Source organism: Arachis duranensis, chromosome 2 (assembly GCF_000817695.3).
Source record: "Arachis duranensis cultivar V14167 chromosome 2, aradu.V14167.gnm2.J7QH, whole genome shotgun sequence".
NCBI lineage: Eukaryota > Viridiplantae > Streptophyta > Magnoliopsida > Fabales > Fabaceae > Arachis > Arachis duranensis.
Window position 1 is genome coordinate 5294825 of NC_029773.3, and position 15406 is coordinate 5310230.

General features: G+C 36.7%; 2 protein-coding genes across 3 annotated transcripts in view; both read right to left on the reverse strand.

Moving 5' to 3' along the window:
- Positions 1–477: 477 nt before the first annotated feature.
- Positions 478–15406, reverse strand: part of LOC107473095 (40S ribosomal protein S8) — a 22110-nt gene continuing 7181 nt past the window's right edge. For both annotated transcript variants that reach the window (XR_008005898.1, XM_016092626.3), the window contains exons 2-3: positions 800–965; positions 478–704 (exon numbers count right to left, since the gene is read on the reverse strand). Coding sequence is in view for 1 of the 2 variants with exons in the window: in XM_016092626.3 (XP_015948112.1) it covers positions 632–704; positions 800–965 (239 nt within the window). In the remaining variant the exon portion in view is untranslated. The remainder of the gene's footprint in view (positions 705–799; positions 966–15406) is intronic.
- LOC107473077 (anthranilate N-methyltransferase) overlaps positions 13628–15406 on the reverse strand; it is a 3886-nt gene continuing 2107 nt past the window's right edge. Inside the window, exons 3-5 of the mRNA XM_016092608.3 lie at positions 14590–14876; positions 14487–14551; positions 13628–14091 (exon numbers count right to left, since the gene is read on the reverse strand). Coding sequence (XP_015948094.1) covers positions 13795–14091; positions 14487–14551; positions 14590–14876 — 649 coding nt within the window. The 3' untranslated portion in view covers positions 13628–13794. The remainder of the gene's footprint in view (positions 14092–14486; positions 14552–14589; positions 14877–15406) is intronic.

Genomic DNA, 15406 nt, shown 5'->3' on the forward strand with positions numbered 1-15406 from the left:
GGTCAGCCCTCTTTAAAACCGTGACCATAGCTTTATCTATGGTCACGGTTTTTATCGTAACCATAGCTTCTATGGTCATCCCTCCTTAAAACCGTGACCATAGCCTTATCTATGGTCACGGTATGGTCACGGTACCGTGACCATAGCCTCTATGGTCACCCCTCCTTAAAATCGTGACCATAGCCTTATCTATGGTCACGTTATTAGCTTCTATAGTCACCCCTTCTTAAAACCGTGACTATAGTCTTATCTATGGTCACGGTTTTCATCGTGACCATAGTCTATTTATGGTCACCCTACCTGAAAACCGTAACCATAGCCTGTTTTGTTTTATGTGATTTAATTTTTTTTAAAAGCATAATCACATCCCAAAACAATGATAATCACCAAATAAATCTAAAAATAAGAAATTCAAGAAATCTAAATCATAAAAGTTTCATTATAAGCTAGATATGTTTTTAATCCAAACAACACAAATCAAAATAGAGTGTAATTTGTCCATTACATGTAATACCAGATAAAATCTCTTTTCAAAAAGTACACAACACATCAAAATATTACATGTAGATAACTAAAGTCATTATAAGACATATTCCATCCCATCCAAAATACAAGTATGAGAATAGAATAATCAAGCAGCACCCTTTCCCTTCTTCTGGATTTTCTTCATATAAAATTCAAGCTCCTTGCCTTCCAAAATATAGCTGCAGCATTCAAGAAGGAATAAAATAAGTAACAGATCAAGAATAAATAGACAAAATTCAGTGCAACCCAAACAAGCAATAGTTATATGCATTACCCGTCATCCCTGCCACATTGATCAGGTCGAGAAGCAATGTAAGCCAGCAATCTCCCACCACCAAACTGCTCTTCAACATGAGGATCAAGCTTACGATCTTTCTGGCATTTCTCGATTTTTCTCTGCACGTGGTTGCTTTTCTTGGCTTCCTCTGCAGGGTTCTCACCTTCGTACAAATAAGACATCGATGGATAATAGAAGAACACATCAGCCTCTACACATGCTAATGCGGTTGACTTTATAAATCAATTATAAGTTAACTAAATATCACTATAGGAAAACACTTTTATCCTCTACAATGCATTTTTTTATTTTGCATTTTATGTGCATTTGGCCTAATAGAAAGAATAACTTGCAAATAAACATAATGCAACATGTAATTACTTCAGATTATTTTCAAAAGGCTTATTCATTTAAAATATACTTAAAATGAAACAACTACCCGGGTACATTTTTCAGAATTAGTATACATGCCTTAAACTCAATAAATGTTTGGTGGTGAGAAGAACGGCAGCGACGATGGAGGCTAGGGTCGAGCGCGACGCATGCGTCGGTGGTGGAGGCTAGGGCTTCATTTTTCTTTGGGGACTGGGGAGAAGGAAGGAGAAGGGAGAAAGGAAGCTCTAGGGACTAGGGGCACACGCATGCTTTCTGAATGTTCTTTAAGCGATACGGCATCGTTTCATTTAAACCAACTGGGTTTCGGTTTAGTTTGACCAGCCGGATTACAGTTTGGTCTGACCAAGTGTTATCTTCACCCTTTACTCCTAAGTGAAGAATGATGAGTGAGGGAATGAGAATTTTGGGAGGGAATTGGGGAGGGGTTTTAAAAAAAAATTGAAAAACCGTAGTTTATGGTCACCTCCCAAAATCGAGATCATAAACCTCTTTAGGCCATCCTCCAAAACCGTGACCATAGACCCTTTTAAGTCACCCTTTTTTGAAGAACCGTGACCTTAGACCATTTAAGGTCAACCCCAAAAACCGTGACCATAGACCCCTTTAGTCACTCTTTCGTAAAACGTGACCATAGACTCTTTTAGGCCACCCCTCAAAATCGTGACCATAGATGTCTTTTGGTCACGGTGAAAAACCGTGACCATAGACCATTTTAGGTCACCCCCAAAACCGTGACCATAGACCCCTTTAGGTCACCTCCCAAAACGTGATCATAAACCCTTTTAGCTAACCTTTTTTTGAAAAATCGTGACCGTAGACCATTTAAGGTCAATCCCCAAAACCGTGACCATAGACCCCTTTAGGTCACCCCAAAAAACCGTGACCATAAACCCTTTTAGGTCACCTTTTTTTGAAAAACCGTGACCATAGACTCTTTTATGTCACCCCTCAAAATCGTGACCATATACCATTTTAGGCCAGCCCCAAAACCGTGACCATAGACCCCTTTAGGTCACCCCCCAAAACCGTGACCATAAATCCTTTTAGGTCATCCTTTTTTGAAAAACTGTGACCATAGACCTCTTTAGGTCACCCCAAAAAACCGTGACCATAGACCCCTTTAGGTCACCCCAAAAAATCGTGACCATAGACCTTTTTAGGTCACCTTTTTTTGAAAAACCGTGACCATAGACCCTTTTTGGTCACGATAAAAAACCGTGACCATAGACCCCTTTAGGTCACCCCCCAAAAACCGTGACCGTAGCTTTTTTTTTTTATCACGGTAAAAACCATGACCATAGAGGGTCTATAGGTACGGTTTTTTATCATGACAAAAAAAACCATGGCCATATACCCAAAATGTTGTAGTGATATCTGGTGTCAGTAATCGGCAAATTTTTTCCGACGATAAATTTGGCACCAAACTTTTTATGTTCCCACATATTTATCGTCGGATATTTCCGCTAGAGAACCTAACGGTAAGTTCAATTTTTTTAATATTTTTTTATGAAATTAGTAGTGAAATTATAAATTTTTTATTTAAATTTAACTTTTACACAATTAGTAGTCAAATTCTATATAATAAAAGCCAAATATGTTAAATTATTAAGTGCATGAATTAAATAAAAATTCAAATAACAGAGGATATTATACAATCATTCAGTGTATAAAAACCCTAGTCACTGAAAGTCGTCGTTATCGTCGTCGTTCTGCTGGTCCTGTTGCTAAGGCGGCGGCCTAGGCGGTGATGTTTGTGCCACTCTAGCAGTGCCACTGCCACCAGGAGTAGCGTGGCTGCCACCAGCGCACATCTGATTGTCGTATAGCGCCATATTCCACTCCATCCGTTGAAGCCACTCTAGCTCCCGCCTCCATTCCAGCCTGAGATCATATGTGTCCGTCATGCGTGAGAGGATTGCTTGATACCTCTCCTCAGACTCCCATAGCTGTTGAGCTTGTTGGTGAAGGCTTTGGGTGAGGAGCAACGCCCCTGCTTCCGTAAATCAACGCCGTCCTCAGGATCGACGGGCCGACTGGTGGCAGAGGGGATGAATGTCTCAACGTGGATGTGCAGAGGTTGTCGGCGAAGAACGATCCCAGTCCATACACGCAATTCTGGTATGACTCGGATACGGCCTCACACCAAACCCTATCAAGATCGACGACTGGTGCAGTGGAGTTGCTGCCTTCGTCTCTGTACGCTGGGATTGTTAGGTTCTGGCTTCTAATATCTATGTGCAGGAGTTTTGTGTAACACATTTTATTATTAGGGTTACAATTAATTTAAAAATGGTATATCACGTGATATTTACTCACGTAATGATCCGCGGCCTGATGATCGGCAAATCTCTCCTTGTTGTCCTTCAACGTATGGTATACTTAAAGGCCTCCGTCATCGTCGCCTCACGATCCAACGACTTAGACTACACATTTTGACATCACAGGTTAAGTCAAGTAATAGTGACATTATATTAATACTAAACGGACTTAATAACAAAATGAAACAAGTTACTTACCAGCCCGGCCTTAGTCTTCATGAAGTTGCTAACCCACCGGTATACTTCGATGAGTTGGCCAATGTCTTGTTGGCTTTGTTGGTGAGACGGCAATGCTTGAACCCTTTATCAATCTCCCAATAGACGTATAGTAACTTCTTAATGTCCGGACAGAACCAAATGGTGAGGTGGTCACAGTGCTCACGTACGTCCTCTAACATCTGCTGAAGCTGCCTAGCCATCTGATGGTCAAAGATCTTCCTAATCATGAGATCATGAATCTTGTCCCATATAAATTTCTCCTGTAGAAAGAACATTTAGCACGAGTTAATCAAAATTAAATACATAATTAAACAAAATAGAAGATATAAACTAACACTCAACCATCACTCTCTGGTCTCAGTTGGGATCTTCTTATAGCTCGGCCATGGGTGGTCGTTGATGATTGGGATTTTTGACGGTTTAGAATTCCACTAATGAAATCTCGTTGTAAAGTATAGTTTCTAAACCAACAATAACCCTTTCATACAAAAGATTGTTTGTCACAAGTAACAAACCCCTAAATTTATAAACCGAAGTATTCAAACCTCGGGTCGTTCTCCCTAGGAAGTGCAATAAAGTGTCTTGTTATTGGTTATGAGTTATTTTGGGGTTTTGATAAAAGGCATGAAAGTAAATGACAATGAAAATAAACTATCAACTAATAAAGCTCTTGGCAAGATATGAGAACTAGAAGTCCTATCCTAGTTATCCTCCTCAATTGTGATGAGAATTGTTCATTGCTCCCACTTAGTTAACCTCTTAACCATGGAGGAAAGTCAAGTGGATGAATCAATTTGATCCCTCTAGTCCTAATCAACTCCTAGAGGAATGACTAGCTTTAGAGGCATTCAAATCAATTAGCAACTTCTAATTATCAATCAACAAAGAAATTAGATAACTCAAGTGTCACTAATTACTCTACCTAAGCCAAGAGGAACAAAACCTACACTAAAATCCAACCAAGCATTTCATCAAACACTTGGAAGGCATAAAAGAAGAGCATAGTAAATCAATAACAAGAATGAAACTAGCAACAATTATTGCAAAGAATTAACAACAACAAATCAAGGAAATCACAATTATCATGAATTACCTCAAATTGCATTATTGAAAGAAAACAAATGAACAACAATCTATCCAAAACAAAATGAAGAATTACAATTGTTAAAGTGCATAACTAGAAAGGGGAAGAGGAGAAGATTAAGACTTGATGAAGGAGAAGTAAATTGAGGCAAAAGTTAAACCTAGATCTAAGAAGAGAGATTAATCTAACCCTAATCCTAATTCTAGAGAGAAGTGAGAGTTTCTCTCTCTAAACTCTAAGCTAATCCTAAGTATACTATATGCTAGACTTGTTGGATGCCTTCCCCTTAATCCTTCATCCTTTTCTTCCTTTCTCCTAGCAATTGGCGCCAAAATGGGTTCAGAAAACCCTCTCAAATCGCCAGGCACGTGTTGTATTAATGAAGTCATGTGCGGTCATCGACGTGTGCGCGCACAGTACGCGTGCGCGTCCCTGGCCGATATTGCAATGTGCGCGCGAGCGCCTTGTGCGCGTGCGCGTGCTTGGTCGAGATCAATTTCTTTGGCTTTTGTGCTTCTCTCCACTTGCATGCTTTCTTCCTTGCTCCCTTGATCCATGAGTAGCCTATTTCAACCTGAGATTACTAGCAAACATATCAAGGCATCTTATGGAATCAAAGAGGAACTAGAATTCATCAAAATAAGGCTTAAAAAGCATGTTTTTACACTTAAGCACAAATACGGGAGAGATTACAAAACCATGCCAATTCATCGGTTAAATGCGAGAAAAGGTTATCAAAATACTCAAAATTCAATACAAGATAAACCCTAAAAATGGGGTTTATCAACCTCCCCACACTTAAACCTTAGCATGTCCTCATGCTAAAATAAGAAGGAACTAAGGGTTATGACATTTATTTGGATGCACTAAACTATATGAACTTATCTAAATGCAATTATCTAAAGCAAATGGAAATGCTTAGTTCAAACGTATCAATTTCCAAGAGAGCATGTGTAAGCACAAGAGCTAGGCAATAGGAATTGAGTTCAAACCACAATTGTATTGAATTATTAAAAAGAGTTCAAACTTGCAAGAACATAAGTAATATGAGTGAACCCATGTAATTGAACTTTTGAACCCTCACCGGATGTGTATCCGCTCTATTCACTCGAGTGTTTAAGGGTTAATTCACTCAATTCTCTTCTAATCATGCTTTCCAAAATTTGATTTTCTTCTAACAATCAACACTTATTCAATGCATGCATACATTCATCATGAGGTCTTTCATTTAGGTTGTAATGGGGTTAGGGTCAAGGTAGGATCATTTATGGTTAAGTGGACTAGGATTTGAATCTTTGATTAGCATAGACTCTCCCACCTAACTATATAATGACCTGTACAAGTTCAAACTATTCTAACTACCCATTTGATGATTGGGATTTTTGACGGTTTAGAATTCCACTAATGAAATCTCGTTCTAAAGTATAGTTTCTAAACCAACAATAACCCTTTCATACAAAAGATTGTTTGTCACAAGTAACAAACCCCTAAATTTATAAACCGAAGTATTCAAACCTCGGGTCGTTCTCCCTAGGAAGTGCAATAAAGTGTCTTGTTATTGGTTATGAGTTATTTTGGGGTTTTGATAAGAGGCATGAAAGTAAATGACAATGAAAATAAACTAACAACTAATAAAGCTCTTGGCAAGATATGAAAACTAGAAGTCCTATCCTAGTTATCCTCCTCAATTGTGACGAGAATTGTTCATTGCTCCCACTTAGTTAACCTCTTAACCATGGAGGGAAGTCAAGTGGATGAATCAATTTGATCCCTCTAGTCCTAATCAACTCCTAGAGGAATGACTAGCTTTAGAGGCATTCAAATCAATTAACAACTTCTAATTATCAATCAACAAAGAAATTAGATAACTCAAGTGTCACTAATTACTCTACCTAAGCCAAGAGGAACAAAACCTACACTAAAATCCAACCAAGCATTTCATCAAACACTTGGAAGGCATAAAAGAAGAGCATAGTAAATCAATAACAAGAATGAAACTAGCAACAATTATTGCAAAGAATTAACAACAACAAATCAAGGAAATCACAATTATCATGAATTACCTCAAATTGCATTATTGAAAGAAAACAAATGAACAACAATCTATCCAAAACAAAATGAAGAATTACAATTGTTAAAGTGCATAACTAGAAAGGGGAAGAGGAGAAGATTAAGACTTAATGAAGGAGAAGTAAATTGAGACAAAAGTTAAACCTAGATCTAAGAAGAGAGATTAATCTAACCCTAATCCTAATTCTAGAGAGAAGTGAGAGTTTCTCTCTCTAAACTCTAAGTTAATCCTAAGTATACTATATGCTAGACTTGTTGGATGCCTTCCCCTTAATCTTTCATCCTTTTCTTCCTTTCTCCTAGCAATTGGCACCAAAATGGGTTCAAAAAACCCTCTCAAATCGCCAGGCACGTGTTGCATTAATGAAGTCATGTGCGGTCATCGACGCGTGCGCGCACGGTACGCGTGCGCGTCCCTGGCCGATTCTGCAATGTACGCGCGAGCGCCTTGTGCGCGTGCACGTGCTTGGTCGAGATCAATTTCTTTGGCTTTTGTGCTTCTCTCCACTTGCATGCTTTCTTCCTTGCTCCCTTGATCCATGACTAACCTATTTCACCCTGAGATTACTAGCAAACATATCAAGGCATCTTATGGAATCAAAGAGGAACTAGAATTCATCAAAATAAGGCTTAAAAAGCATGTTTTTACACTTAAGCACAAATACGGGAGAGATTACAAAACCATGCCAATTCATCGGTTAAATGCGAGAAAAGGTTATCAAAATACTCTAAATTCAATACAAGATAAACTCTAAAAATGGGGTTTATCAGTCGTACATATCTTGATCACATTAGTACACTCTCTTGTGTACATGCATTGTTATTTGACACAAGCCTATCAATGAAAAACTTAGATTTTTTAGAAATTTCGACAGAGTTTCATCTATAACTAGAATGCACTAACCACTATAACCATCAACAATTCATACAAACAGCAACATCTAGCAACAATAAAGAATTATCAAATAGAATAAGCAGTTCAAACCTACTAAATTAAATCGAACCTATCCTAACAACCGAAGTCTACTAAAACTAGTAAAAACGAGTATAACTAAATTAAACTGACTAACTAAAATGGTTTGCATATAAAAGAGTTAAAATAGTACTCACGCTGAAGTCTCATCAAGCCAAATCGCAGACGATGGGAGGTGGTGGTGGGGCATCTAGCTGCGATCAGTGAGACTGTGAGAGGATTCTAGCGACGCAGTGTCAGTGGAGGAGTCCAATCTGATGAAATAGACATACGACTTCTTGGCTGCAGGGGTGGCGCAACAATAACAGCCACGTATTTAGGATCAGGGACCATGATGAATAGTTAGTCCTGTGCACCCATTGCCTATGACGTCACAGGGGTAGTCAGTGTAGAGTGAAACAACTGAGAAGTCCCAGGGATTCCAGTAGAATCCCTCCCTCTACCACGACCATGTGGTCGATCTGTAATACCTCTATCTCTCGTCATGTCTGCAAAGAGAATATCAATTAACACTAGTCACAAAAAGAATGTAATAGCAAAGATAAAATTCATAGACACTTTAAATAACATAAATCAGAAAATACAATACAAATTTTGTGTACATTTATATTTTTCTTAAAAATTTGGCATAACCTCTCCTAAAGTTTGACATATATCCACCTTTACGGTGCACACTGTAAGAACCCGAGTTTTTCATGCAAAACCGTTTTTATAAAAATAATAGTTTTAGTGCCCAGAATAGATTCAAAATTTAGAAGTTTTAATTTGAAAATAAAAAGGTGAAATTTGATTTCAGTGAATTTTTTTGAGTTGGAAAATGTACCTTCTTTGAAAGTTTTTGTAAAAATGCGTACTAGCGCTTAAACTGGCAGTACCGGCTCTAGTTTGTCCAGTACCACATATTTTGGAAAATAAGGTTTTGAAAGTTGATTTATTATTTTGAAAGGATAAAAATAATTTAGAATCGAAAACTAGATACTAATCTTAAAGGTTTTGGCCCAAAGTGGGCCAAACGAACCAAAAATGCTAACGGGTTGGACCGGGCCCAAACCGGACCCAAGGCCCAACATATGTAAGCTCATTAAATGAGCTTTGAGCTCATTTCTTCCCCAAAAGAAAAGAGGGGCGCGGTTATGAGAGAAGAGAGGAAGAAGGGAATGGTTACTATTCACCTCCACCTTCCAAGAGCCATAACTTTTGATTCGGAGCTCCGATTGACGAGCCGTTTGTGGCCACGTGAAGCTCTTGATGAGCTCTTCCTTTCTATCTAAAGAAACCTGGTAAAAAATCTATGTTCACTTGGTGCCCTAGAGTTCTGTGTGTTTTTTTTGTTTAGTTTTTGAGCAAGTTTTGTGGTTTTGCTTGTTTAGGTGATCTCTAGTAGCGGGTAATTGATGGATTTTATACCTAATCTCATTGAAAAAGGTAAGGTTTTACTAAACTCTTGTGTTTAGTTGTTTTGTGTATCTTAGATTTTGATTTTGGTGATATATGTGTTATTAGTTTGAGCTTTGGTGTTTGTTGGAGTTGGTTGAGGCTTTGGATCAAGCTTGGTGGCTTCGATTTTGGTGTCTAGTGCGTTTGGAAATCGGCCAAGGTATGGTTTCGGTTCTTTTATTGTAATATGTAATGTTTCTGGACACTTAGGCTAGTTGACCTTAAGATAGGATTGAATTATGTAATTTGGCATGTGAATGGTGTTGAAGATTTTATGAGTTGTATATATTAGAGTTTGATTTTGAAGAATGTGTGATTTATTCATTTTATTATTTTTGAGGAGGGTTGTTGTTATGGTGGATGAATAATGATGGATATTGATGTTGTAGTGGTGTTGTGTAGAAGGAATTGGAATAATAATGATAATGATTATATGATTTGATGATGATTGTTGGTATTTTAGTGATTTATGAAGGTTGATGATGAGTGTTGAGATTTGTTATGGTTGTGGAGGGTTGTTGGTATTGTTGATGATTATTGATGAGTTGTGATGGTGGGTGTTGAGATTAGAAGAGGGATGTTGATGATGATTTTGATTGTTGGTTATTGCGTGGTTGAGGATGATTGTTGAGGATTATTGGTGCTAATGATGTATTATAATGTTAGTTAATGTTAGTTATTGTTTGATGATAATTGTTGGAATTGATGAGGATTTGTAGTGGTTATTGATGTTGGTTGGTTGATGATGCTTGATGAATTAATTTTGTAAATATTGTTAAATAATGATGTTGAGGTATGATGTATATTGAATTTGAATGAATGTATATTGTTGATTATTGGTATAAAGCATGAATGAGGTTGTTGATGAAGATTGATAGTGAAAGAATAATGATTGGTGAAGGTGTTGGTGGAGGCTTGATTATAGTGTTTTATATTTGATGTTTGGATTGATGAGTGTTGAAGGGTTGATAATTTGAGATATTAAATGTTGGATGTGGTATAGTTGACTAATGATGAAAATGGTGAGAAGCCATATTGATGTTAATAAGGTTAATGGAAATTTGGAGAATGTGAATTAGGTTGGATTTAGAATTGTTGAATGGTTTTGAAGGTTGTGTGATTGGGAAAATGGTTAAAGTAGTGATTGGTATGAGTTTTTGGCTTATTTTAGAGCATTGAAACATGGGCAGGACCTTTAGAAGCTTTAGTTGGTTTTTCTTTGAAAAGTTAGCAAACGAAGGTCTAGATTTCTTGTGTATTGAGGATGAGTTTAGTTGAGAAAGAAGGAAGAGTAGTGAACTTGGTGAGTTCTAACAATGAATTGAGAAATTGATGAACTGATGAGTTCGGAATGGAAAAGTATGAATTGATAATGGATGTGATGAGTTGAGGACTCAAAAAGGAATGAATGATCCTGATGAATGTTGAGAGTGTACCAGGTACTATATCCTTTGAATGATAGTGTGCCAGGCAATATATCCTTGGAGTGATTTATGATTAAATACATGTTGTTGTTGTTTTCCTTCTCTGCCGCAAGAGTGTACCAGGTACTATATCCTCGGAATGAGCATACAAGGGTGCCAGGAACTATATCCTCGAAACGATAGTGTGCCAGGCACTATATTCTCGGAACAAAAGCGTGCCAGGCGCTATATCCTCGGACGTGGCAGAAAGGCAACATCCGAAAGAATGTGTCGGGTTGGCATTCATAGACCGACAAGTGATATCACGAGCCAATAGTATAGACATTCATCATATGCATTTTCTATATGCTTGCTTGCTTTGATTACTTGAGTTTGTCAAATTGTATAACATGCCTACTTGCTTCTTGAATTACTTGTTGTATATGAAAACTATCTGTGTCTTACTTGTTTGCATTAATTGTGAGTGTTTGGTGCTGAGGAGGTTAGGTAGGCGGTGGCGATAGAATCGCACGGAGGTTAGGTTGGTGAGGACTGTGGGATACAACGGTGTGATTAGTATTAGTTAGAATTCCCCTAAGTTTAGATAACCCGGTTTATGGTTTAAGTTCTTTATTTATTTTATTTTTGTTCTAAGCTTGAATATCAGTATGTGATGTGAAGTTCTAGGATTGCCTTCGACTCCCAGAGCCTTACGTCTTACATCATTGGGCACTGTTACCATACTGAGAACCTCCGGTTCTCATTCTATTCTTTGTTGTTGTTTTTCAGATGCAGGTCGTAATTCACCTCGGTGAAATTGCGGACATGGTGACAGAGTGGAGTATGGTTCTTTACTTGTACATTTCTATTTTACTTTCGTCGTAGTATTCTCTCACTTTTGTATATTTAACCTTATGACCTTAGAGGCTTACTTGAGAGATAAGTTGTATAAGCTGTTTTAACTTTCAAATTCCGTATGTCTGTATATAACTAGTCGGCTTAAACTCCGCAAGTTGCGGCTAGTTCCCTATGATTATTATATTCTTATATTTATATATGTTCTTTTCTCTTGCATCTATACCTTGTATCCTGTGCGTTAGCTTCGTATGAACGTTTTGCACTTTTCTAATTCTGTCTTTGAGCTTAATCCTTCATCAGACTTCTAGAATATATTATTTCCTTCTATATAAATATGTATAAGCCTTAGAACTGTCATAACCTCTGATTAACCTTTGCTTTATGGCTAGAGGTAAAGCCTAGGGTAATTGGGGTGTTACACACACAAATCCAACCAACCTCAGTCATGAATTAAAACTTACAAACAGTCATAACATATCCAAAATAACTTAATCAGTTAACTAATTAGTTTAGTTCGTAGAAGCAACGGTAACGAACAGCGCCGACAAAGAAAAGGCTGCCAGCCGGCTCGGAGGGGGGCTTCTGAAGAGGAGAGGGCTGCTAGAGAGATGAGAGGGGTAGAGAGAGAGTGGAAGGCGAGAGGGTCAGAGAGAGAAAGAGAAATTCAAATGAGGGAGAAGAGGGTTCACTATTTGAATTTAAGGCATAATTACCATCGGATTTACTGGCGAATAAATCCAACGGTAACATGTTGCGGGTTACCAAAACGTAGCATTCCAATAAGTGGGTTTTTGACACTACGAATTCCACGCTTAATCCGCCGGTAAAGACGCTACTATTCTACGACACTTAATCTGATGGTACTCAACGTTTTTCTTGTAGTGTTCCCTTAGGTTCTAGAATCTGTTGTAACTATAAAGCAACACCTCTCTCATTGTACAACTCACTTCACAATTACTTCTCTGACTCGGTTTCTCTCTCTTTTTTCCTTTACTTCTGATCTCTCTTTTGTTCTTAGTTGTGTTAATACACCTAAGTTACTGATACCTATTGTTTTAGTATGTTAAGTTCGTTTTATCTTTGGTTTTTAATAATTGTCACTTGATTTAACCTATTGTTTCAACGTGTGCAGTCTAAGTCATTGGATCATGAGGCGATGATGGAAGAGACCTTCAAGTATACTCACACTTTGAAGGAGAATAAGAAGAGATTTGTCTATCAGCTATTTGTAGATTATTATGTGAGTAAATGTCATGGTTTATTTCATAACATATATTCGTTTTCAATTAATTGTCATCCTAATTACTTTTGCATATAATATGGTATAGAAATACTATACGCAGAACTTGAAGATCGCAACCCAGCAATGTCAACAGAGTGGGGGGGCGGCAACAACTAACTCTTCTGCTTTTTTCGTCGATCTTGATGCGGTATGGCACAAGACCGCATCCGAGCCGTACAAGAATCATGCCACGGGTTGGGGTTGTTCTTTGTGAGAAACCTCAGCACCTCCACCTTGAGGGGTTCATCTATCTCGGCCACTAGCATTGCCAATCCCGAGGACATCGATTTGTAGGAGTAGGTTCAGAGCCCCACTCAGAGCCTTTAGAACCAGAGTCACCAGATGCATCTGGCTAAAGAGAGATATAACAAGCTCCTTGCACACATTGCAGCGAGGGATGCTCACGATACAGAGACAGAGTCCCTGAGGTAGGAGCTCAGGTAGGAGCTAGAGTAAATTGAGCAAGTGCAGACCAGATGGCAGTGTACTGTGACCAGATATGTATTGGTGGTAGCGTTACTGCTGGAGGGAGCTCCTTGTCCTCTGCACAGGATCCATGACAAGCACCAACACCATTACCTAAATTGCCACCTTAATAGGACCAGGGAGATGACAGCAACGATAACTATCAGGACCTGTAAGAATTATGGTTTTGTTTTACTTTGTTTGACAATATTTTATCTCTGAGTTTTTATTTTGTACATTTGTTATTTAACATTAAAAATACTACTTAATTTTCGCCAATTGAATTTGACTATTAATTATTGACATATTTCATGATCGTATATTCGGGGTAAAATCCAATAATATTTCAATGTTAGATCACTACTAAACAAACAAAATACAAAAATCTACTCAATAACTAGAACAAAAAATATGAAGCTTTTAAGGTAAGAAACTAGAGCGTGAATGTTATATATATATATATATGACTCTAGATACATAAGTGTGTCTACTTGTAGAACTCCATAACCCAATATCCAGAGACAGAGCACACAAATTTGATGGAAGAAAATCCAGAAGCAGTGGCCAAATGAATGAAGTCATGTTTGGTTCTCTCTTTTCCTCCAATGTTTTGAGTCATCATCAATAAGTCAGCTTTGAAAGCAGCCTTAGCGGCGGTTTTATTCTCCGGAAAAACCGGAACCATTATGTCTACAACAATCACTTTTCCATCTTCAGGAATGGCTTTATGGCAATTCTTCAACACCTTCAAGCAATGTTCATCACTCCAATCATGAAGTATGCACTGAAATTTTTGGTTTCAAAAATAAAGTCATGTCACATGTCCAAATGTAAAATATGAGAAAAATATACAATTTTGTCTTTTCCCCTCCTTGTTTTTGTATGTTATATATAAAGTAATAAGTTAGATAAAATATTATAATAGTAAAAATAAAATACTTCTTTTATTAATATAACAAATGTAATTGGTTTTAGTATTTAGCCACATGATAAAAAAATATTTTAATTGCTACAAAAATATCTAATTTAATATTTTCATATATTCCACTATAAACGATATAACATTTAAAAAAATGAAATTATATATTATGAATAATTTTTTATAGAATAAAGTATATTTTTTATCTCTAAAATTTGATAATTCCAACATAAAAAATTGAATAATATTACATATATCACCTTCATGAAAATGGCATCTCCGTTAGGAACACTCTCAAACATATCTCCTCCCACATGTTTCACACCTACGAAATATACAAAAAATATATATATAAAAAATAACAATAAAAAATAAAAAAGGAATAATAATAATTGATATTTGGATATTTGGAAGTGATCATTTTGAGATTGATACCAAGACCACCACCAACATCAATTATAGTGTTAATGTTGTTGAAACCTTCATAGGACTCAAGAACCCTCTTCATCAATATGCTTGTGTGGCTTATCATAGCTTTGTTGAAAACATCATTGAACCTTGGATCCACACTTGGGTACTCAAATGCATGCATCCCATTAACCCTAACAAATGGCACACCTCCTTCCAATATTGCTCCTTTCAGTTCACTCCTTTATTCCAATTCAAAAATAATTCCGTTACGTTATCAATAAAAATTCTATCAATTTCTACCAATTTTTATTTATAATTGTGTTTAATAGAAGTGTCTTTGTGAATGTGTCTAATAAAAATATCTTCATCGATGTATTTTCTAAATGTGTCTCCTTATACATGTATTTAAAATATAATAATTAATTATTATTGATAATAAATTAACACATAATATATATTAGTATCCTATATTTTTTCATACATTCAAAAATCATTCAACATCATTATTTCACCTAAAAATTCATACGAATTAAAAATAAATAAATAAAGCTAAGTGGGAAAGGAACAAAGAAAAAACACACATCTACATTTTATTGGCGAGGTCAACTTAAATTTCCACCAAACTCTTTAATATTTTATGACTATAAAGATATTCTTTCGTTTTTCTATTATGTAAAAGATTCTTATTTGTTAGGGACTTAATATCTATATATACTAGAACGAGTAATATACTAATATTTATGATAAAAAAATATTTAAAAAATATAAA